Consider the following 23,350-nt stretch of genomic DNA (forward strand, 5'->3'; position numbering starts at 1 on the left):
AACAGAAATATAAAGGTTTCCCCAGGAATGGCTTTAAACAAAGCAGTCCTGCATTCATAAACACTAATTTATCAGGCAAGATGAAAGGAAAATGCCATCGAAGCTTTCGGTACCCTTGAAACATTCATATAAAAACACCCGCACCGCATTTTGACTTAAAACGTGCAGCTCATTTGCATTCAGTAGGGCGGAGCAACTGGTGCGATCATGCCGGCCTTGTGCTTGAGGGGGCACCGAGGAAAGGACCTAAGGCCCCCTTTTGAAGTCACATTAAGCCATATCACGATTCTTGTTCTTCCAACCCCAAATTTAAGACCTCTTGAAATTATAATAAAGACTTTTCTTGTACCATTTAAGTCATTTAAGCCTTTTTATGAGTTTAAATTTGATAGAACTAAATTTTAATTACCTGTGGAAATGCTCTGATTTAACCCACCAAAGTGGCTAGTGGGAGTGACAGCACCCCACTGTTGTTAATGTCAAGCCCTGAATGTATTAAATTAGATTGAAATGTACTAAAAATAGAAAACAGAAGCATTTCTTATACTAATGGTCACTGACTTTTGGATCTCTCTGTATTTGGAGGAATTTGATTAATCACTATAAAGGTGGATTTGGGGGTGTAGAGGTAACAGGCTGAGACATCTCTGCTGAATAAGACTTTCCACACTCATAAACTCGCCCGTCAGCAGCCAGATCACTGAAGTACAGCCAAGTACTGTGTGACAAGGCAAGCAGATGGTATTGACTGACTATTCCTCAATGATCATATTAGTTTACTGTCACTTTCACAATATATTAGATCCCCAGTCCTTCCATAACCTCTATGAAAGGTTGTCTGATAAGTGGACAAACAGCATCTGACTATGAAGGATTACTTTAAAAAAAATATTGTGCACACATCTGGCATGATAAAATTTGCTGCTGCCATATAAGCCAGATATGGAGGAGATACCCCCTGACTATGTAAGCGCTTTGAGTGCCTAGAAAAGCGCTACATAAATGTAAGGAATTATTATTATTATTATTATATGTATTTAAATTTCAATATAATTTCTCAGTAGTAGAAGGACTACAGGTAATTATTTTAATCTAATTCATGCTCAAGTTAAAGGAACACTCCACTCCAAAAAAAAAGGCTCATTTTCAAACTCCACTAGAGTTAAACAGTTGAGCTTTACCATTTTCGAATCCATTCAGCTGATCTCCGGGTCTGGCGATAGCACTTTTAGCTTAGCTTAGCATAGATCACAGAATCTGATTAGACCGGTAGCATCTCGCTCAAAAATGAACAATAGTCCCTGGGCTGGACTCCGCTTCGTTCAGTGAAAGCCAATCCAGAGATCCACAAAGTTGATGTATTTCCTCAGCGTCCAGCACCGATCAGCTATGGGCATGACGAAGCGGAAATCATCCTCTTTTGGAAGGCCAAACAAAGTAGTTTTGCTTTCACAATGAAACACAAAGCATCTCCACAACATGGCGGCGACAGCAACAACAATACTACAGTGAGAATAAAAGTTACGCCTTCTTCCTTTGTGTGAACATTTAGGCGGTGTTGTGCAATTCTTCGACGTAGAAATGTGGCGGCGAGTTTAAACGAGGCATTTTAAGGGGCGTGGACAAGTCTTAATATTTATAAAGAATATCTCTTTGGATTTGAACCTTTAGTCTTTGCAATTTTACAGATCTTCTTTATGCACCAATAGGTTGTAACACTCCAAAGAGAAAGGAAAAACTGAAAATTGCATCATATGACCCCTTTTTTGGCGTGTTGCATGGGCTGGGTGCTTACACATATTTGGCACTTAGTTCCTGGGATCCCTGCAGTAAGTGAGCATTACTTTTCCCTATGCTCTGTTCCCTGTTCCTATGGTGCAGGCAGCAGTATGCATGCATGACTCCACTGGGATAATTAGCCTTTGATGCTGTGGGCTCCGCGGGGACAGATGTGTTCTATCACTCTCTGTGATTGCAAGCACCTCTAAGAGTACACAAACCTACATTTACAAACACTGACAGATTTGAATATGATCATGAAGAAAAATAATACTTCTTCTGACATATTTGAATGTTCAATGGTGCAGAAATTGTAACTGCATTTCCATTAACACATAGCCTACACCTGCACTGTACTATAGCGCATACAATACACTGTACCATATTATCCTGTCAAGCAGCATATTTTTTTAATAATCAATTAAAACAGAGTTGGAATGTTTAACAGTTTTTAAAACACTCTACTGACCCGAATATGGGAGTTGGCATTTTCTCAGATTTAAGGTTTGCTAGCATTGGGGTTTCTCTCACAAGTCAGCAGGGAGCTGGAGTTGAGGGATTACAGTATTAAAAGGAAGGGGAAGTCTCTGTCATTCTGCTTCTGCTTCTTCAGGCTTTCAGTCTGTGTGTTCCTTGGTGACACACAAAGCTTGATTTCTGCTAATAAAGGAAAATATTCAAAATAACTGAAACATAAAGTACTCAATATTTAATTACTAATATAAGAGACATAATATAAGAGATATAAGAGGAGGGGACACTACAGCACACACCAATTAGCCTGAATCAACATAGAACACTGGAAGATATGCAAATATACAAATATTTGAGTATTGTGAGAGTAGAGAGATGATAATGTCATTCGCAGTTCTTCATGGGAATGGGCAGAGCTAAAGATCTATTTTTCAAAGCCTTGCTCGCTGTGACTCTCTGATTGGTGCAATTTTCTGTATGTGTGCACATGTTATAAGAGAAGAGATGTAGTTGCACGCGGTGGGGGGGGGGGGTATTTTGAATAAAGATTAGAAGTGCACACATGAATTAAAAAATAATAATAATCAACATTCCATGAATAAATGTAGTTATTCCATAATTTACATTATTATCATCAGTCACAATATGCATTATGTTAGCAGAACAGATGGTTTAATAGATTGCATATAGTGATTCTGGTCCATCTATATTTCTGTGAAAGCATCTTTGGATCTAAGCATCTCCAGTGGCTTTCCCAGCAGGTGCGCGAGTACTGAACCATGAAACGGTGATGCTGGAACTACTGCGCCACCCGCATGAGCGCAAAAGGATTGCAAGCACTCAGCGCTTTTAAAACCCCCTGTAAAGCACTGGGGGAGTTGCAGTGCGAATTTGACTCTGACTGAGTAAAAGTTCGCCCGGGATTTCCTTGTGGACAATAGGACAGATACACAAAAGCATGGCAAACAAAGGACAGCAGCCTCCCTACCTTCACTTGGCAGAGCTGACCGCATCCCAGTTCCTGGACATCTGGAAACATTTTGATGCAGACGGTGAGTAGAGGCGCGTCGTTTATTGCACGGATTATGATTCTAAGAAAGAATTTAAGTCATAATTGAAATGCTATCATTAAAATAGCAGAAAAAAAGTTTGACGCTAACAATTTCCAAAGATAACACTTTTGGGGCTAATGAACTAAAGATTTTGTTAGAAATTTATGAGAGAAATAAAACAAAATAGGGGGAAAAAAGTTGATAAACTACATTCTAGCATTTATGATCTACTGCTTTTGTAATGATGCAGTAATAATAGGCTACATTAATTTGTAAAATATTATAGCCTATACAAAAAAAAAAAAAAAAAAAAATTAAGTCCCTTTATATGAAGTTATTTTATGAATCATGCTGTCACGTCATTTCATTCAGCATTTTTAGAACCCTTCTCGGCACAAATCATGAGCAGACTTTGATCAGCAATACTTTGATTGATTCAATTATTAGTGAAGTATCTGTAAGTAACTACAGGGGGGCTCCATATAGAGTCCCATTGGTGAAATTACTTTTACAAGGGTACTATTTCGAAAAAAATAAAATAAAAATCAGACCGAGGCTGTATATCGAAATGTAGTGAACTGCTCACGTCGACATCATTTTTGTGCATCATGCGCGCGTTGACTGTGATCGAGAAAGAAAAAGTTGTTTCTCTTACACTGTCCCATGTGTTTTTACTCTTTGTTGGGAAGATGGTGTGTATTCAAGGTCTTCATCACTCAGGACATCTACTGAAGATCACTTACAGGAAGCTCATCGGATATTATTCCTGGAGAGTTTGCAGTTGTCTTGCATCCTGCAATATCTAAAGCTGAAAATATCTCATTGACTAATTATTTATGTATTAGGAACATAATCGTATCCGTAGGGCAGATGTTATCCTTAGCAACTTGGTGCCGGTTTCTTTGCTGTTCGTTTCCCGCCGAATGCTTATTACTGAAATACAGACCAACGAAATTGACAAATATCAATACTAACGTAAAATAGCGTTACCTATCATCTCAACTATAAATTTATAGCAAAGGGAAAAATAAAACAACCTCCAGAGGAAACAACAAAACAAACGTGTTGGCCTGGGTACCAAAGTATCAATTTATTTTATTTAAAATATAATTAGACTCTATATGCAGTTAACAGCAAAAGGTTCTAAGTTTAGAAGTGCGCTAGACGCTCGAAAAAAGAAGTTGCGTTCGCCTCAGGAGGTAACCATAGCAACAGCGACTTTTTCTTTTGGTAAATTTATAAAACAAACCTTACAGTCAACCTTTATGAGTTTATTGGGTACTTTTATCACAAGTAGCCCTATATCACGAAAACTTTAGTTTAAGATAATTTACGTTTGTGCTGGGAATGAAAATCAAATCAATTTTTAGAAACGAACCTTAAAAGCCAGAAAGCGTGAAAACCATCGACAAAAAATACCACTAAAAAAAAATCGAAGGTGCGCAGTCTGACAATTAAGTTTATGAGGGATAGATGTTAAAAAGTTTTAAAAAGTAACCAGTTAATCTGACTGCCACAAGATTGGTTTTAAGGGGGAGATCTACAAGGTCTACAAGATATTGAGAAGCATCTGGAATTATTTTCTATTAAAGATGCATTACCACTCATGTGGCTAAATTCGTTTATGTTTAATTATCATAAGTTTGTTTTTATTAAGTTAAGTTCCTAGCTACTGCAACAGAATGGAACTTAAGATTCAGTGAGTGACACGTTTTGTTGTGTCATAGTCCAAAATGGCCTCTCCAGCACTTCAGTTCTATTTCCAAGATGGCTGACCATCCCATAAGAATGTAGATGTGCTAGAAGAATGGTGATAAAAGCATAAGTAAATAAAGTCAATAAAGAACATTTAGGCATAGCATTCAATATGGTACAAATGAAAAACTAATGGTAAATCTATAACTAAAGCATTGGCCATTTTGTATACAAGCTCATCCGGAAACTGTCCACAATGACATTTCCAAAGACATGTTCCAAAAATTAATTGTAAGAAGAATGAATGGTAATATTAGCTCTCAAAATGTCAGCGCAATCATTTCGAAAACCAGATGGCAACATAGTCATTTCCAGCATACTCAGCAGGATTCATGTCTGTGTGAACCATAATTATTATGTATTGCACTCAACAAATTAGTAGTTTATTTATTCTGTATAGATCTCTGGCAACAATGTATATGTAGTGTTCATTCTCTCAATCTAGTAAGACTGCCTGCCTTCCTGCAAACAGCTCATAGTATTTTCTCAGCCATGCAGTGAAGGTGTTCACATTCATTATGAATAACAGAAAGAGAGATTAACCACAAATCACGTGTCCAGATGTCTACAAATGCCACTCTAATCCACCGGCAAATTAATCAACAATCATAGTACATAAGACTAAGACTTTTCAAACATGATGCCTTTGGAAGAAACACAGATAATAGGATAATTCTAATGAACTTATTGTAGCTCTCACTTCACATAAGTTACAATCACTGTTGTGATGTATTAGGCCATGCACACGAAATCCCATTTCAAACATGCATACACAAACGCATATTTCCTTTGCATGAAGGGCCAATTCCCTGGCATGGGAAATTACCCCCAGATGGTAATATTACATTTATTTGTGGAGGCGATTAAAAATTTCAGCAGTAGCATCAAGAAGACTCTCCTTTTCGTCTTTTCAAATAAATGGCTTTAAAAGGCTCATACTGTAAGGCCTCCAATTAGAAGAAAAAATGGAAACGAGAGAGCCTTCAAAGCTTAACTGGGAGACTAGCCATCAAAGTTTTTAATTAAGAGCTGTGTTATTTGGATTTGGGTGCCAGCCAACAAACCAATCTAGAGTTAATCAGCTTCAAAGCAGCCATCTAGGCAATCTCATTACTTAGCATTTCAATTGAGAGATAGTCGTTATCTAGTCATATAATGACAAACATCATTGTGGCTTAAGACATCTCAGTAAGTACTGAAACACACTTCCTTATATTGCAGGAAATGGCTACATTGAGGGTAAGGAGCTTGAAAACTTCTTTAGTCAGCTGGAGATTGCACGGAGAGGAGCTGGTGTGGTGAGTATACAGACATGTGAAGGAGTATTAACAGAAATACATCTCATTAAGAAGCACTGTATCTTGAGAACTATACTGCAGAGTTCTCAAAGCAATGAGTAAACTTCATTGTGTTGTAATCATTGTGCTTAAACTGAAAGATTGTGAGAATCTTACTCGGTTTGCATGATCAACTCAAAGTACATCATCAAAGAAGCTTAAAGGGATAGTTCACCCCCAAAAAATAAACTTCTGTCATTTTTAACTCACCCTCATTTCATTGACATTTTTTATTCTGTGGAACACCAAAGGAGATATTATGAAAAATGTCTTTTTTGTTGTTTTGGACGCCTTTGACTTTCATTGTATGGACAATTGAAGCATTCTTCAGAACATTTTCTTAAGTCACACAGGATTGGACAACATAAGAGTGAGTAATTGATAACAGAATTCACATTTTTGGGTGAACTGTCACTTTAAGATATTTATGGAAATCAAAGCTGCTGTTTATTTGTATCACTAGCATAGTCTCAATAAATGGCGTGAATTCGGGGTGGGACTACCTAATTGGAAGATGAAGGCAGGCCTGAAACTTTATCCTAACAAATATTTATAACATTCTTTATTGTTGCAATTCTATGTCTAATTCTAACACTGAAAAAAAAAGTAAAAAACGTCCAGACATTTTCCGTTAAATTTCCTTCAACTCCAAAATGCAGCACAATGCAATGCATAATTTAAGATATAAAGAAAACAACTGTCAATACTGTCAAAACACTGAATTCAATATGTAAAATTCCTTCATATTAAAACAATACTTTGGGCTGCAATTTACTGACTTTTCTTAGAGGGAACCGTGTTCAAATCAAATATATAAAGACCCCAGATGACTAGGCAGATGGCATGCAGGAAAGATAAGAAAGGAGATTTTATCTTCATCCCTGTATGTTCCACAATAAAACAGAGGGAGCCTCACAAATAGTCTCATAAAGATAGTAATGCTATTATCTGCCTCACAAAAGGCAAAGAATATGGCACAAGGCAATGCACAACGTACATCACTCTTAAAGTGATAGCTTTTTCCTAACCTGAGAAGCACAAACTGAATAAAGCTTTTACAATAAGCAAAGAACGTAAAGAGGATTCATCTTGTTGTGCTTTCTTCACACAGGACCCATCAAATGCAGCCTTTAAAGAGAAGATGACAGAGTTCATGCATAAATTCGACGAGAACAAAGACGGCAGAATTGAGATGTCTGAGGTAGAACACATCACTTAACACGTCAACTTGTCTCTGCTGTTGACACGTTCATAAACATCAGATAGACCCCAATTATCCCATAAAACTTACAGAGAAGAGGAAACCTCTAATTCCGCTCATCACTTTAAGAGTAGTCCAAAAAAACATGGTATTAACTAGAAGAAAAAAAAAACAGATTTTCAATTCTTTTTGCTTATCCACTTACTCAATCCACTTTTCACCAGCTGGCTCAGATCTTGCCCACAGAAGAGAACTTTCTCCTCTGCTTCAGACAGTTTGTGGGATCCAGCACTGAATTCATGACTGTAAGTGATATGATGCTACTTTTTCATTTTATAATCGGAGGTCATTTATATATTGATAACACAAAACTCTTCTTGGTCACCATACAAATATCTTCCCTATTAAAATCTAATATGCATATAGCCAGATGCAACATTTCAGAGAGTTTGATCATCAGAAATTGACTGCCACAATGATGTATTATGTCAAGTTGAAGAGAGAGTGGAGCTAAAGAGAAAGGGATGCTCTTTAATCATCCAGTGTGGTAGGCAAGCTTTTTAAAGGGCTAGAATGAATAAGTATAAACTTCTATTTTCAGACTCATGTATTATAGATGCGCTGCTGTAATTCTCTGTAGACCTGTAGAGGGAGGCATCTATCTTTGATAAGAGCCTGTGATGGAAACAAGGCCAGCTGCTAGATTAAAACATTCATTAAATGGCATTTCTTGCTCCTTGTTCTCACAATGCACAGCTGCTTTGAATAGTAAATACAGAGGGTATAATGAAAAAGCCAGTGTGATTAACATAAGAATAATTTGCCAATTATTTCTTCACCTCCACTCTCCTATTCTTCTCATTGGTCCAACCTGAGATATATTGCATGTATAGCTGTAAAATATCTTTGTACGTCTGTCTGTATCTGTAGGCCTGGCGAAAATACGACACAGACCGCAGCGGCTTCATTGAGGCTAATGAACTTAAGGTAAGCTTTCTATCACTTTCCCTGCTGTGGTCTTCATAACAAGCCTGAAAAGAGTTTTGGAAGCTGCTAATGTGATGAGGCAGATGGAAACTATGCAAATCTCTCTGGATTTGGCTGGCATTCCAAAGAGAGTATACAAATCATTACAAAAGCAAATGAAGCAATGTTCACTGAAGAGACGGTGACCTCAGAGAGAGTAAAACATATGTCACTAAAAACACTTATTTTAATCTTCATTTTAATTGTCTTTTACTTCCAACAGGGCTTCCTATCTGACCTGCTTAAAAAGGCAAACAGACACTACGATGACCAGAAATTGCATGAATACACACAAACAATAGTAAGTGGTTGTCTTTGTGTTACATTAGTCAATGTATTATACCTCCTAGTGTCTTAGTGTTTATTAAGATAAATTATTTTGTTTTTATGACAAAATGCTTTTTACTCAATAAATATCATTAAATTTTTAACACATATATTAAACTTTTAAAGTGCTATTTCACCTTAAATTTCTTATTCCAAAACCAAATTAGTTTGCCACCATGCTTGAAGGAGTTGTTAATTCACTAACCCCATGGGATGTGTCTGCACTCCAGCTGCTGTGTGTTAACATATGTCCATTCCTTGAGGCCAGAGACAAACTTGAGTTATTTCACGCAAGCCAGCTTGAGAATTGAGATCCTTAGTTGTCCTCTAACCATTGTGAAGAACAAAAACGATGTGCAACAATAGGAAATATTGATTTCATAAAGCAATCTGATGCAGGATTTCTTTAGTGTGTAAACATTTAAACCGAGGCGTTGTCTCCCTTTCTAGCTCAAGATGTTTGATCTGAATGGCGATGGGAAACTGGGTCTGTCTGAAATGGCGAGGTGAGAAATGATCTGGTAAAGTAAAAAAAAAAAAAAAAGTTACAAATCACTTTGTAAGACACATCAATCAAAACATTTTTTTGTTTATTTAAGGCTTCTGCCAGTTCAGGAAAATTTCTTGTTGAAGTTTCAAGTAAGAGTACATTTATACATTACATTTTTAGGCCTCATGAGCTTCCTAATGTCAAATATTTTTGACACTGAAAGATGTTTTTATTGCCCAACAGGGCGTCAGGCTGACTGCTGAGCAGTTCAACGCCATCTTTGCATACTATGATAAGGTAATGTATAATCCAGGAAGAACAGCATAATGTCTTTTGAAGGGCTATAGGGTATTGTATAGATTTGTATGCACTGTTGCAATGTTGCTGGAAATTTCATCTTCCCCTCCTTCGGGAGGGACTTTTGAATGCAAAACAGCGTCCCTGTTCACCTGCGCAGGTAAATGAGCAGAAGGAACTGCATCTGTTTCTCTGCCCACATCTTCCAGCTTGGTGGTATCATCATTTGGAAAATGATTTAAAATGTTCAACAGTATAAGTGCCAACCACTGGTAATTACAGAAATCCCAGTGAAAATGCTGCAAGATGAAAATTGCTATTTAATGTGGTGCTTCCACAAGTTCATAATCAGTCCTTCTCCAGTTAACTTACACAGACCATGTTTATGCCCTTTATGAAGACAAGATTATCTAAACCTTGTTCTACATAATCAAACAGTTTTAAGTTAAACACAATATCTGTGAGCAAATAGAGACCATTAGACAACATCACCCTCTCACGCGTTAAGGCTAAACTAGAGGCTTGCTGTAACAATAACTATCATTATAAGCCAATATGATCCGGTTAATAAAATATACTGTATATAGAGATGCTAAAGATGCTATAGATTATAGTTTTTCTATTATTTTTATATTTTTTGTTAAAGTTTTATAAATGTTATTGTGTTTTGACGTGTTAAAATATACTGTATTCATAGTTTTGGAAATTTTTATAACAGTTTTAGTTATTTGAATACATCAAGTTAAAATAAATGAAAATTATATATATATATATATATATATATATATATATATATATATATATATATATATAGTTTTACTGGTAGTTGATTTTTCTGCTATAACAGTGAATGGAGTCTGAAGCTTTCAAGTATCAAGCACTTTAAAATAACAAGAGTCCATACAACTTGTGCACTATATTTCAAGTTTTTTATATATATATACAGTTAACAGTTAAATTTCATTGTATAATTTACCGCTCCAGAGGACTTTAAAGTCTAGAAAAGAGACATTAGTACAATCGTCCTCATTTGTTCCACAGAACAAATGTTTTTTCAAACTGTAACAAGCAGAATTTAACAGGTGTTGTTATTTGCTTTCAAGGATGGAAACGGCTATATTGATGAGCAGGAGCTGGATGCTCTCCTGAAGGACCTCTATGAGAAGAACAATAAGGTGAGATAAGAAGGCTCAGGATTCTTCTAGCATTTGACATTGACACATAAGGAACGCAATCCCACAAATTGTGATTGTTTTTAACCTCAGGACGTGGACTCTAAGAGCCTGACTGGTTATAAGCAAAGCATCATGGCACTGTCAGACGGGGGAAAACTGTACCGCACAGAGCTGGAGATTGTCCTTTGCCGGGAGCCCATGCTGTGAATCGAAGCTTCCTGACCTCCATCTCAGCTCTGTTCAATACTGTAACCAAGTGCATGTGCCGGGCACCCCATTCCCCTCCCATCCCCCTCTCCAAATGAGTTTCCTTCCCATTCCCACACCCCGATCGCCACTGCTTTCCTTTGCCTACAGACTGCAACTACTATGATGCCCTTTGCTCAAATTTGTAACTATATATTTAAAGAAGAAACTTTCTGAAGCAGACAAATGGTGTAGCAGACAAATGGTGTAAAATGTGATATATTTATTTTGAGTGCTTGGCTTCAAATTCTCCTTCTGGTTTCTTTCCTTTCGTTTGGTTTCCTCTTTTGTTTGTTTTTGACCTCATTTCATTTAATTCCTGCCCAATTATGTTTGGGTTTGTGGTGTTTTTTGGCGGATACTGTTTAAGGATGTAACTAAGAGCATTAATAAAAGTTATGTGATATACATTTTGTGTTTTATTGGTTGTGTTCATTTTGGGGGAAAGTTTTTCGAGAATGCGTTAAAATATATACAATAGCAGGAACATTGCTTTTACAGAACAGAACATCCTATTTCTTTTTTGACAAATGTAACATCTTATCCAGGCAGTCAGCTCCTCTGTGACATGCTGGATGGAGACATCACATTTCAAGTAAAAATCATTCCTAATTGTGTTCAGATGCTTTTAAACCACATTAAATAATTTATCTGCTGGACTTTTCTCTTACATAGCAAGAGTTTGTAGAAATTCCTATCAATTAATCATCAGAACATGAATAATTTATCCCAATGCAGTTTTGGTTTTATAAATTGTGTTTCTCTACACTACGCACTGACTGTCATCATTGCTTTGGTATACACTGATAATTATCTGATCTGACCAGTTCTATTTAACATTCGATATAATATTTTAGTTCTAAAAAACACATTCCTGTATCTGAAGACGACTTTTTCCAAGTAAAAAATAATACTGATCAGTGATTCAAATTCTTTTTTCTGAAACACTTCTGCGAATTCTGCATACGAAAAAATAAAAAATAATAATTTTGCATGCACTCAAATACCAGTGAGAATCTAGTTAAAAGCAAATTAACTGTAAAGGAAAATAATATGCTAAAAAGGTTCCTCAGCTCTAAACATTTTGCTTTTAAAGAAAGTTTCTCCCACCCCTTCGTACCTACTGAATACAATTAAAAGAAAGCATTCACAGTCTGGTATAATGTCTATATTGTAATTGTCAGGGCAATGAATTAATAAATGAAGAGAATTCTGTTTTTTTATTAGCTACTGTAAATTTAATGAGGAACTGAGAATGGATGGCTCAATTCTCCTCTATAGCATTTCTACACTACAAAACTCACAAAGAAAACATTGTTTCCTCAAGGTAATCGATGCAAATTGGAAATCCATAATTTTAATTTGGAGGCCTTTGAGATACCTTTCAATTACCTTACACATCTAAATACTTTTTAAGACTTGATGAAGCTGATCCTGGTATAAAATAAAATAAAAATCTGATGGTGCATCAACGGTTCAAAACAGCATTGGATTAAATTAACATTTGACCTTATTCATAAAATTTGGTTACTGCAATTTACCCTATTACTTCTACATAAATGAATGGATCTATTTAAAAAGAAATTTATGTTTTTGGAGATGCTTGTAAAAAAAATTAATTTACTGGAGTATGTTTTAAATACTAGAAAATACTATTTCAGCCTTCCTTCCTATGTCAAAATTTCACGTTTAATTCAATTTTTTGCTGCATCTTTGTCTTTATATCTGAAACCTAGCAATTTCTGAATGACAATGGTTTCGTCACCATTTTTTTTTCCAGCGTACCGAAGTAATTTTCATTTAAGTAAACTAATCACATTAACAGAAGTGACCAAAACAAGTTAGAATACACCATACACATGCTTAGAATCCACTTTATAAGTTATGCCTCAAAAGCTCAAGATGAAGCTCACAGCAACTACAAACTAAGAAAAAGATTTAACAGCTTCATCTTATCTTCCCTCGATCTCTTGCGAGGATGTAACCACTGAACCACCAGTATGCTCTGCCACTCAGCATATGCTAATATAATTAGAAAGGCCTTTAATGTCCTTGAGGCTCATTGTGAGCTTCATAAGTCTTACAGAAAATTGAAAGCATAAAGGTGAAAGGGCTAAAAGGACAAGCAAAAATGTGCTTTAAGTGGATGTTAAATGGTCACTTCTGTTAGATACATAAGAGTTGAGGCTCACAGATTCATTCTTTATTTGCACAAAAACCTGAAAACATGCCAAGCGTCCCTGGCAGTAATCATAAAGTTAATTTAATATGTCAGTAAAATAATATGTCATAATATGTCAGTATTTACAGCATATGTAATTAAACTGCAGGGTGCAACAACCGTAGGCAGATGATCTGCTATATTAGAGCTACAGTATGAAGACATCATCCTTTATATCCAAAGGCAGGTTTGTAAGAGGTGAGCCTTATACTTGCACTTCTTTAAATAGCGAGGGTTCACGAAAGTGCTGCTTTGTTTGGCGCAACATTGACTCCAAGTGGCCACTTATAATAATTGCACTAGTATGGCAATATGCAAATTGCTTCAGTCTAATAATGCAAGTGTTGGGTCTCAGATGACTCGTAAATTCTGTTTTTAGAGCAAAATTGAGAACAACAAAGCTTGTGAAGACAGAAGAAATGTTTGGACCTGTACCATGGAAATGCTATAACCTATACACATTGGATAAAAGTCTCCCAAGGGGGAGCTGTAGTGATGGGAAATATTAATACTGCCCATTAGACTAGTAAATGTCATAATTTAATGACATTTAATATTTTGTTACTTTTAAAATAAGATACTTTTTGTAACATTTACGGTAGGTAAATACTTCAAATTAACCACAAAAATGTACAATTATCTTTTTACATAATACCTCAATAACAAATCCAAACGGCCAGGACCATCCTCTTTCCTTAGTGTCACCCCGCTGGAAAAATAAATAATTAAATAAATATAAAAACCTTTGCTGGTTGGCTGGTCTTCTTGGGTGGTTTAATCATTTTACTGTCTATGGTTTAAGACAGTCTAGGCTGGTCTCCCAGCCTGGCCCAGCTGGTGTTTGTCTGGTTTTAGCTGGTCTCACAGCCTGACAGCTACAGTTGTTCTGAACCTGCCTGCTAAACCAACTATGACCAGGCTGGAAGACCATGTAAAATCAGCCAACGGGGTTTTTAGTTTGTTTGTTTGTTTCCAGCAGGGATATATAGACAAACAACTTCAACAGTATTAATCATCTCACCAGACTAGTTGCTTGTTTAGGTCTCAGTCGAGCCCACGTCACATTCGTTCACTGTACTACCTCTCGTCTCCAGCCGCGATGCAATGCAACGTCCTTGGAGGCGCTATAAACAACTGGAGCAGCAGACAAGTTCAAGTCGCCAGCTAGTGTGTGTTTGTCTTCCACCAAGTCATCTCTGCTTCCAACAATGGCCCTGCTGAAATCCACCAAGATTTTAAATGGTGTTGGGGCTCAGGCACCTGTTTTAGCCGTCCTACAACTCCGTGCAAGGTAATTCGAGACTTTATATTTTGCTCATGTAAGTTAAACACTCTTTTGCCAAGTTAGCTTGTGCTAGCAAGTTAGCGGACTGAGCATTAGAGCAGCACAGCACCGTTGAAATTTACAGTATGCTACTCTGCTGTAACACATGAGATATTGCCCTTGTGCATTAATGCCTTCGATATTTATTTTTTTCTTATCTTTCAACTAGACATTTTAACACCATACGATGACGGTCAATGTCAGAAGTTACATCACGAGATCAGCAGATTGATGTGATATTTCAGATATATCAGGTTCAACTAGGCCTAACAGGCTACCTGGGACTAATCTAGGTCTGATTCATGGTTAATAGATTTGTCTATTTCAGTTTGGTGGTATAATAACATGATTAGAGCAAGTTAAACAAAGCTGCTACCTAAGTATTAAGTTCCAGCAATAACCACTGTTGCTGCAGGTTGCCAGGCACTTAATTTTTATTTATTATTATTGCTTATTTATTTATTATAATTGTCTGCTAATTTTTATCTACTTGTTACAATTTATTTGTAATTTTCTCTTAACTTTTTTTTAGCTAGCATTTAAATAAAGCTGCATTAAAATATTTTACTGCAAGAACATATTAATTCATAAACGTATTAATTTATTTGATGTGCTTATTTTATTGACTTTGTTTTTATATCTGCTTATTTTATTATTTTTTATCTACATTTCCTTTTGTGTTCCTCTTTTTAACTTTTTATATTTTGTTGAATTCCTTTTTATTTGTCCATTTTGGGTTTACTTAATTGCATGTGACTGAAGGTATCTGTGATATGCGCAGGAACTTGATAAAAAGAACATGCTCTTGTAATGCTACATTACACCTACTTCTTAAAAATTGGCCAATCCCTACAGCCCATTCTCAGTCAGAAACATGGTCCTTAAACATTATTTTTATTAGTTAATGTTATGCATTTGGGGGTTTTGCTTGTTGTTGAGGATAAAAAAGTGACAGTGTGTCTGAAATGCAAAAAAAAAAAATGTGAGAGAAGCAAATGTGCACGTAGTACGGTTTTATTGTATTTCTAGTTGCTGATCAGGACAAGGTGATTGACATTTAGAGCTTGGTTGAAATGGGTAGTGTGTGAGCACGACACATGATTGGTTCTGATACAAGAGGGTGGAATGTTGTACACCTCTTTTCATAGGACTACTGCACTACTTTATGTGGGTGGGGTTTAGATTGGAATTATACTCCCATTTTACACCGGTAATTACAGAGGTGACCTATTGTTTGCCTGTGGAAGATAACAGATTCTTTATTTAGAAGGACGTGGCCTTTCTAAAAGTGTGTGCCAGACATCCATCACAACAAATACAGCCATGCAACATGCTTAACATGCTTAAGAGGAGATTTTAAACTACATGACTGTAATTCTCATTAACGGTGGGAGAGGAGTTAAGCTGTGCAGTTCAAGCTTTTAACAACTTTCCTTCCGGTTTAAATAACAGAAGCTCTGTAATGATAATCGCCTTATAAACTTATACAACTTGGAGAAATTTTAATAAGACGTCCTAAGAATGGATAGATATTTCTCCTAATGTATATGCAAATTGGTTTTAGAATCAGACAGTGTAAAGACAAGTTGGTCTATTTTTAAATATTAGGGATGTTTGAACTTTAGGCTTCGGCACTGCTCCACATTCTTTGGAGTTCACAAGAGTGTTTGACCTCAGTTACTTCCAAAAGCTTATGCAAGACTGAAAGTAAAATGTAACTTAACTTTTAAATATCAATTAGACTTTTATATATATATATATATATATATATATATATATATATATATATATATATATATATATATAATTCAACTTTTAAATCGCAATTTCCTATGACAGTGCGCAGTCATATCTATTAGACTGGAGCAGCATACTTGCACTCAATAGTTAACGTAAATGAGTGTTATTATTTTTTCCCTTCTCAGCTCATGGTGGACTGAGGTACAGATGGGACCCCCTGATCCCATCCTGGGTGTCACAGAGGCGTTCAAGCGTGACACCAACCCCAAGAAGATGAACCTCGGAGTAGGAGCTTATAGAGACGATCAGGGCAAGCCGTTTGTTCTCAGCTGTGTCCGAAAGGTGCCATCTTGCATATCTTACACACCTTCAAGTGATAGTTCACCTCAAAATGAAAATTGTCACATTTTAATCACCCTCAAGTTGTTCCAAACCTGTATAAGTTTCTTTCAGCTGTTGAACACAAAAGAGAGTATTTTGAAAATTGTTGGTAACCAAAAAGTTGATGGTAGCCATTGACTTCTATTGTTTTCTTGCTGGCCTACTTTTAAAATAGCAATTGTCCATAATGCTATCCATTTCCAATGAGCCAAATAAAGTTTTAATATTCTAATCCTTGCACAAAACAAATGACAGATTTTGGTATTGTCAGGCTGAGGCCCAGATTGCTGCTAAGAAGTTGGATAAAGAGTACCTTCCTATTGGAGGGATGGCAGAATTTTCAAAGGCCTGCGCTCAGCTGGCTCTTGGACCTGATAATGAGGTCTTAAAGAGTGGAAGAGTAAGTACTTTAAAGCTAACCATTTTGAAAGGAAGTCTTTTGATTATTAAATTATTTTTAATTTGATTTCTGTGCCCACAGAGCATCACCGTTCAGACGATCTCTGGAACTGGATCTCTTCGTGTTGGTGCTAACTTTGTGGTATGACATTTTCATATCATTTTTTTTACTTCAACTTTGAGTTTGTAATGCTGTGTTAGGCCTGATAGAATCATTTCGAGAATTTTTTTTTTTTTTTTTTTTTACTATTTTTGAGATCATGTGATCACTGTTGACTCTTTTATGTCTGGTTGTTAATGATTGTTAGGGGGTGAAAACTTATGCAATTTAGTTCTCCACAAGTAGTCATTCTCTCTCTCTCACACTTTATCTTGGCTAGTCACGATTCCACAATGTGTCCCGGGATGTGTACCTGCCTAAACCATCCTGGGGTAACCACACCCCTATCTTCAGAGATGCAGGCATGCAGCTAATGGCCTACTCCTACTATGACCCCAAAACCTGTGGCTTTGATTTTAAAGGAGCCTTGGATGATATTTCAGTAAGAAAAATGTTTTTATGTATTGTACTTTTTGGGAATAAACAAATGCATTTAAACGCTCATATTTTCTTTTGATCAACCTTTTCTCTGCATAGTCAAGTATTAATAAAGTGTGGGGGGATTCTACAAATAAAATAGATTTATGTATGTATTTATTTAATAACAATCCCTTTCAGAAAATCCCTGAGAAGAGTGTGATTGTTCTGCACGCGTGCGCTCATAATCCCACAGGAGTGGACCCAAAGCCCGAGCAGTGGAAGGAGATGGCTGCTCTGATCAAGGTAACTGGATTTGGCATTAAATTAAAGTACAAAATCCAGCTTGACCGTAGGTTTCAGAAAAGTTTCTCAGGGAAGTGACAGAGAGATATAGTTGGAAGGCCTTATACATTATCATGTCCTTTCCTTATCCTTGTGTTTGACCAGTTGGACCGATAAAAGAATGACTGTCCTCGGTCTCAAATGAATGACTGTTTCAGTGATATTAAATGTCTTCGCTCTCATTTCAACAGAAAAGAAATCTCCTGGTGTTCTTTGACATGGCTTACCAGGGATTTGCCAGTGGTGACATTGATCGTGATGCCTGGGCTGTGCGTTATTTCATTGAGCAGGGGCACAACGTTCTTCTGTCCCAGTCTTTTGCTAAGAACATGGGCCTGTATGGTGAGCATCAAAATAAAAAAGATTAAAATATATAAGGCTGCATTTATTTGATCAAAAATACAGTAAAAGAAGTAATGTTGTAAATGTTATTACAATTTAAAATAACTTTCAAATAAATTTAGCAAAGCTAAATTTTCAGCTGCCATTACTCCAGTCCTTAGTGTTACATGATCCTTCAGAAAACATTATAATATACAGATTAAGGTACATTTTATTATAGAAAACAGTTGTTCTGCTTATTATTTTAGTGGAGACTACATTTTCTCTGTATTCTCTGATTATTAGAAAGTTCAAAAGAACAGCGTTTATTTGAAATATAATCTTATAACATTATAAAATGCCTGTACTGTCACTTTTAAACAATTAAATGCATCCTTGCTGCATAAAAGTATTCAGTTCTTTAAAAACAAATCTTACTTACCCCGAACTTTTTAATGGCATTGTAAGTGTATTTTTACTTATAACGCAGGTAAAACTTTGTTTACTAGTCTGTGTTGCTTCTAAATTAGTAAATGTATCATGCTTTGAGATATGTAATGCTTTTATATTTTAACTGGAATAATATTATTAATAATACTTAAGAATAGGAAAGTCAGTGCTCTGTTCCTTTGTGTCTTCAGGTGAGCGTGTAGGGGGCTTCACGGTGGTCTGCAAAGATGCTGAAGAGGCAAAGCGTGTGGAATCCCAGCTGAAAATTCTCATACGGCCTATCTACTCCAATCCCCCGATGAATGGAGCTCGTATCGCCTCCACCATTCTCAGTACGCCTGAACTCTACAAAGAATGGTGGGTCCTGAGATAAAATCCCATCACAAACAGTGAGCCAGTGAGAACTGAGCTCTACAGTCTGTCGGTTTTCATTTTTTTATTTTTTAGGCTTGTGGAGGTGAAAGGCATGGCCGATCGCATCATTAAGATGAGGGAGATGCTTGTGTCGAACCTGAAGAAGGAGGGCTCCACTCAAAACTGGCAGCATGTCACTGACCAGATTGGAATGTTCTGCTTCACAGGGCTCAAACCAGAGCAGGTGAGTCAAGTGAAAGTGCATTCTGGGAATCTCTGATAAGGCCTCGGTTATTTGCACTATCAGCCTTTTCTCACTGCTTTCTCTGCTTGTCTTCTTTATGGCTGTTTGTCAGGTGGAGCGTCTGATTAAAGAATTCTCTATATACATGACAAAAGATGGACGGATCTCTGTGGCTGGTGTGACGTCTGCAAACGTGGGATATCTAGCACATGCCATCCACGCTGTTACCAAGTGAAGCTGCCACTAGGGACTAAAGTTGTAGCAGACCGAAAGCAAGAAAAAGTAATTAAGATGATTCAGAAGTCCTCTGCTGCATGTCTTTTAGGACCAGATATGGATTAGGACTAATGTAGATTTCCAGTTCACTTGATTTGGTGTTAATTCATGCCTCTGAATGAAGAGCCCCTCAGTGAATTAAGTGACATGAAATGTAATTAAATTCTTTCTTTCAAAATGATAAAAACATGGTACAAAATGTTTTGATAGATCAGTTAGCAAAATGTAAAAATCATGTTTTTGTTTTCAGAACAATAACTCTAAATAAGAGTATTGAATAACTGAATGATTACCCTATATGCTTTACATTAGAGAAATCACTGAAAAGGAGCAACCAGATTTCATGGTTGGATATTAATTGCAAAATCCTTCAAGGACTGTAATCAGTTTATCATCGTCATTTAACCTAGAGGTGCATAAACGATTAAACTTATCAAAATTATGATTTGACACCAAAGGTCTTTTAAACAGTAGCACATTCTTCGACATGTTTGACTTATTATTATCAATTATCACTTATTCTAGTACTTAGCTACTGAAAGCTTACACTAGTGATGAAGAATTGCCCATAGTGTTAGTGTCAATTATTTCCCAAATATGAAAAGTAAATCATTTAATAAATTATTAGGCATTAACACAAATTATTATTATTATTTTTTTATCCTGGCCATTAAACCTAATCTGTCAGTGCATCTGTGGAAAGTCGAATCAAGAAACTGAAAAAAATAGAAACTGAACACATCACTATAACTGATATTTCAGTGGTTAATTGATGCTTTAAAGGAAAGCTTTGCGTGTTTAATGTGTGTGGATGTGAATATGCAGTTTGTAAGGATTTATTCGGTTTTGAAAAACTGTTGACTAATTGTTCACTGTTGTAACTAATTATTGTGTTTCTAAAGCAAACTGAGCGATTCATGAAATTTCTCCAGAAGTTCTCCGGAACAGACATCGAAATTAAATGTCACGAGTGATGGCCTACTGTATGACTGTGTTTAAACAATGAATAAAAGAATAAAAGGTGAGCTCAATGAAAACTTGCGTGTTTAATTCTTGAATTCTTTGGGGAAATCGTTTAGGGAATTGTCGACTGTGGTGACGCAAGACAGTTTATTTCCGGATCACGTGGGTCAACATGAGACCGTCATCATCTATATTGTATCATCAGCATAGGAAATTGAACTTGTATTCTCGAATAATGTGACAAAATGACTCCTGCGTTTAAAAACTGTTCAAACCCAATGGTCACCAGAGCCAGTCGAGGTCTCGACCTGCAGACAGTTGAGAGTCCGGTAACGGGAGGCTTCTCTCCCGGGAAGATTAATGCTGAGAGCAGACAGCAGTATTTGCATTAGGCCTACTATTCAAACGTTACAAACCAGCTCCTGCAGGAGAATGTGCACACGCTATAGTATTTTAAACAAACATTGTTATATTGATCTATAAGGATAAGTGTACGATTTAGCTTTTTAATGATAAACTAATCTGTAAAATAATAGATATTGCATGTGGTTTAATTAGGCAAATACGCGGAGCTAAAAGCCGCACGTGTGATACTTATAAAATAAAAAGTTTAAGCTGTTTGTTTTAGGAATTGCAAAGTTTGGTTGAACAGCATCAAAACATACACATTATTAAACTGGTTAAGTACTAAAGCACTACCTGTTTGGCTCAGAAGCTCTTAGCTAGTTTTGGTTCATGACCTTATTATTATTCTTTTTTTTTTCGTCAGTAGGTGGCGAGCTAACACACTTTTTTTAATTGTGCAATAAAATCCTTAAAGGGAAAAGTTAAAGGATTGATATTACCGAGAACTACCATTAAATTGACAGTTTTATAAATCTATATAAACAACAGCCAATGTGTTTGCGTTAATGTGAATGGGGAAAGGTCAGATGTTCTTTTACCATACATTATTTTCTCAGTGGTTTAGTGGATGAGGTAATGTTCTCCCTTCCAAGAAGAGAAAAAAAAACACTTTTTGGGTGGTGACACACCAGTTATTAAAAGAAGCTGTGTTTGACATTAGAGATTGTTTTTACCTGTTGTGTTAATCGTGGACATCTCTGTCACTAGATGTTACAAGTCAGGTGTATAGAGAGAGCTGCATCTTGAGGTGAACAGCTTGTTCAAGAGGAGGGTCTGAACTGTCTCATCCACAATGCTGGAATTAGTGTAGCTGCCAACCTTGAGACAGTCACTGCAGACAAGATGTTGGAAAACTTCCATACCAACTCTTTTGCCCCGTTGATGATCACAAAGGTTTCATTTTGCAAATTAAATTTACAAACAATATATATGTATGTCCATTCATCACAAATGTCTAAAAACTTACTGACTCATAGAACTTGCCATGCAGTCCACGCTCCCACTGCTGAAGCGAGCAACTGCAAAAGAAATGGGGATGGGCATCCACAGCGCAGCAGTCATCATTATTACGGCTCTACTAGGTTCAGTTGAGCTCTACTCAGGTGATCGTGCCAACAGTTTTAAATGGTACCCCTACAGAACATCAAAAGTTTGTAATATTGTGTTCCTGGAGCTCAATGTCAAGACAAAAGTTTCCCTGAGAAGGGACTAAGTAATATAAGTGTACTGTATACTCTGAAAGTCGAAGATTTTGTTGAAGCACTGTTTTCTATGGAAGCTCATTTTTGCAACAGAAAAAATTATAATAATAAAAATTAAATTCTTAAAAAGTTAATTGCAACATTTTTTCAGAATTGCTAAATGTTAACTCAAAACTGCAAAATATAATTTCACAGTTCTGTGAAGTCTGAACTACAAAATATAAACTCACATTTGAGAGAAAATGTATATCTTGCCATTCTTATTTTCTCAAAATTATAAAAAAAAGAAAACATAGACTAACTTTTGAGATTTAAAAAAAAAATCACAATTGCTTTTTTATTGTGGCAGAAACAGGCTTTCATTTCTGTATTGAAGGCTATAATAGTATGCCTGTGAATATATCGGTTGAGATATTAAGTTGCATTTGCTTTGTATCAGAGTTCATTGAACATGGTCACCAGATGCTTGGCTGTGATTGGTAGTTTGACTGAAAAAGGTCAAGGGTCATTTCTTCGCTATACTGGTGATGCTGCAGATGTTTTTTAGATACAAGCTTTATTATTGTTTTGCTTATATATATATATATATATATATATATAATAATATATATATTAGTATAAACTGTATGTATGTACTTTGTCCTGCTTATGAAATGCTATTTTAATATTTGGGATGGTGAATGTGACAGGGACCAGAGAGGATCATGATGATTAAATTATTGTGACATATTGGCATTGAAAGTACTGAAATGATGATTACATCATGCTTGGTAAATAAACAAACTTTTCACCACTTTTATGTAGTTTAACTGCAGAAAACAGCCACAATTTTGAATGTTTTTCACAATTTAAGCTCCCTTTATTACCCTTTAAATTACAGCAGGGTATGACTGTTCCTCAAGGACAAGAAAGACTAGCTTTCAACCTATTTATAATTTATTTTATAGTTCTGCAACGCATTTTAAGAAAAAGTTGGATTGACATTACATGAGTTTGCTATTACTGTTAACTGAAAACTGTATATGTATGAATAAAGCTGTATTTAGTAA

The 23,350-nt window shown here is 36.1% G+C and overlaps 2 protein-coding genes and 1 pseudogene across 2 annotated transcripts; all 3 read left to right on the forward strand.

Moving 5' to 3' along the window:
* The first annotated feature begins 3,027 nt into the window (after positions 1-3,027).
* LOC113070220 (calretinin-like) lies at positions 3,028-11,561 on the forward strand. The gene is made up of 11 exons (XM_026243443.1): positions 3,028-3,305; positions 6,282-6,358; positions 7,509-7,598; positions 7,823-7,903; positions 8,529-8,585; positions 8,848-8,925; positions 9,402-9,457; positions 9,551-9,590; positions 9,685-9,738; positions 10,842-10,913; positions 11,004-11,561. The coding sequence occupies exons 1-11, from the start codon at positions 3,212-3,214 to the stop codon at positions 11,118-11,120; spliced, it is 816 nt and encodes a 271-aa protein (XP_026099228.1). The 5' UTR covers positions 3,028-3,211; the 3' UTR covers positions 11,121-11,561.
* A 2,918-nt stretch (positions 11,562-14,479) lies between these two features.
* Positions 14,480-20,762, forward strand: LOC113070221 (aspartate aminotransferase, mitochondrial-like). Its single transcript, XM_026243444.1, has 10 exons — positions 14,480-14,671; positions 16,630-16,786; positions 17,097-17,225; positions 17,307-17,366; positions 17,605-17,766; positions 17,943-18,047; positions 18,278-18,428; positions 19,049-19,214; positions 19,305-19,455; positions 19,568-20,762. The coding sequence occupies exons 1-10, from the start codon at positions 14,589-14,591 to the stop codon at positions 19,688-19,690; spliced, it is 1,287 nt and encodes a 428-aa protein (XP_026099229.1). The 5' UTR covers positions 14,480-14,588; the 3' UTR covers positions 19,691-20,762.
* An 89-nt stretch (positions 20,763-20,851) lies between these two features.
* On the forward strand, positions 20,852-22,848 carry LOC113070237 (uncharacterized; annotated as a pseudogene).
* Positions 22,849-23,350: the final 502 nt, after the last annotated feature.

The sequence above is a fragment of the Carassius auratus genome, unplaced genomic scaffold (assembly GCF_003368295.1).
Source record: "Carassius auratus strain Wakin unplaced genomic scaffold, ASM336829v1 scaf_tig00003529, whole genome shotgun sequence".
NCBI lineage: Eukaryota > Metazoa > Chordata > Actinopteri > Cypriniformes > Cyprinidae > Carassius > Carassius auratus.

What these genes read in the sequence shown, in the direction of transcription:
- LOC113070220 (XM_026243443.1), top strand. Translation starts at nt 3,212, where the DNA reads ATGGCAAACAAAGGACAGCAGCCTCCCTACCTTCACTTGGCAGAGCTG. An exon ending in CACGGAGAGGAGCTGGTGTG is followed by an intron (nt 6,359 to 7,508) that starts GTGAGTATACAG and finishes TTCTTCACACAG; the next exon opens with GACCCATCAAATGCAGCCTT. An exon ending in ATGAATACACACAAACAATA is followed by an intron (nt 8,926 to 9,401) that starts GTAAGTGGTTGT and finishes CTCCCTTTCTAG; the next exon opens with CTCAAGATGTTTGATCTGAA.
- LOC113070221 (XM_026243444.1), top strand. Translation starts at nt 14,589, where the DNA reads ATGGCCCTGCTGAAATCCACCAAGATTTTAAATGGTGTTGGGGCTCAG. An exon ending in TTCTCAGCTGTGTCCGAAAG is followed by an intron (nt 16,787 to 17,096) that starts GTGCCATCTTGC and finishes TGGTATTGTCAG; the next exon opens with GCTGAGGCCCAGATTGCTGC. An exon ending in GTGTTGGTGCTAACTTTGTG is followed by an intron (nt 17,367 to 17,604) that starts GTATGACATTTT and finishes TATCTTGGCTAG; the next exon opens with TCACGATTCCACAATGTGTC.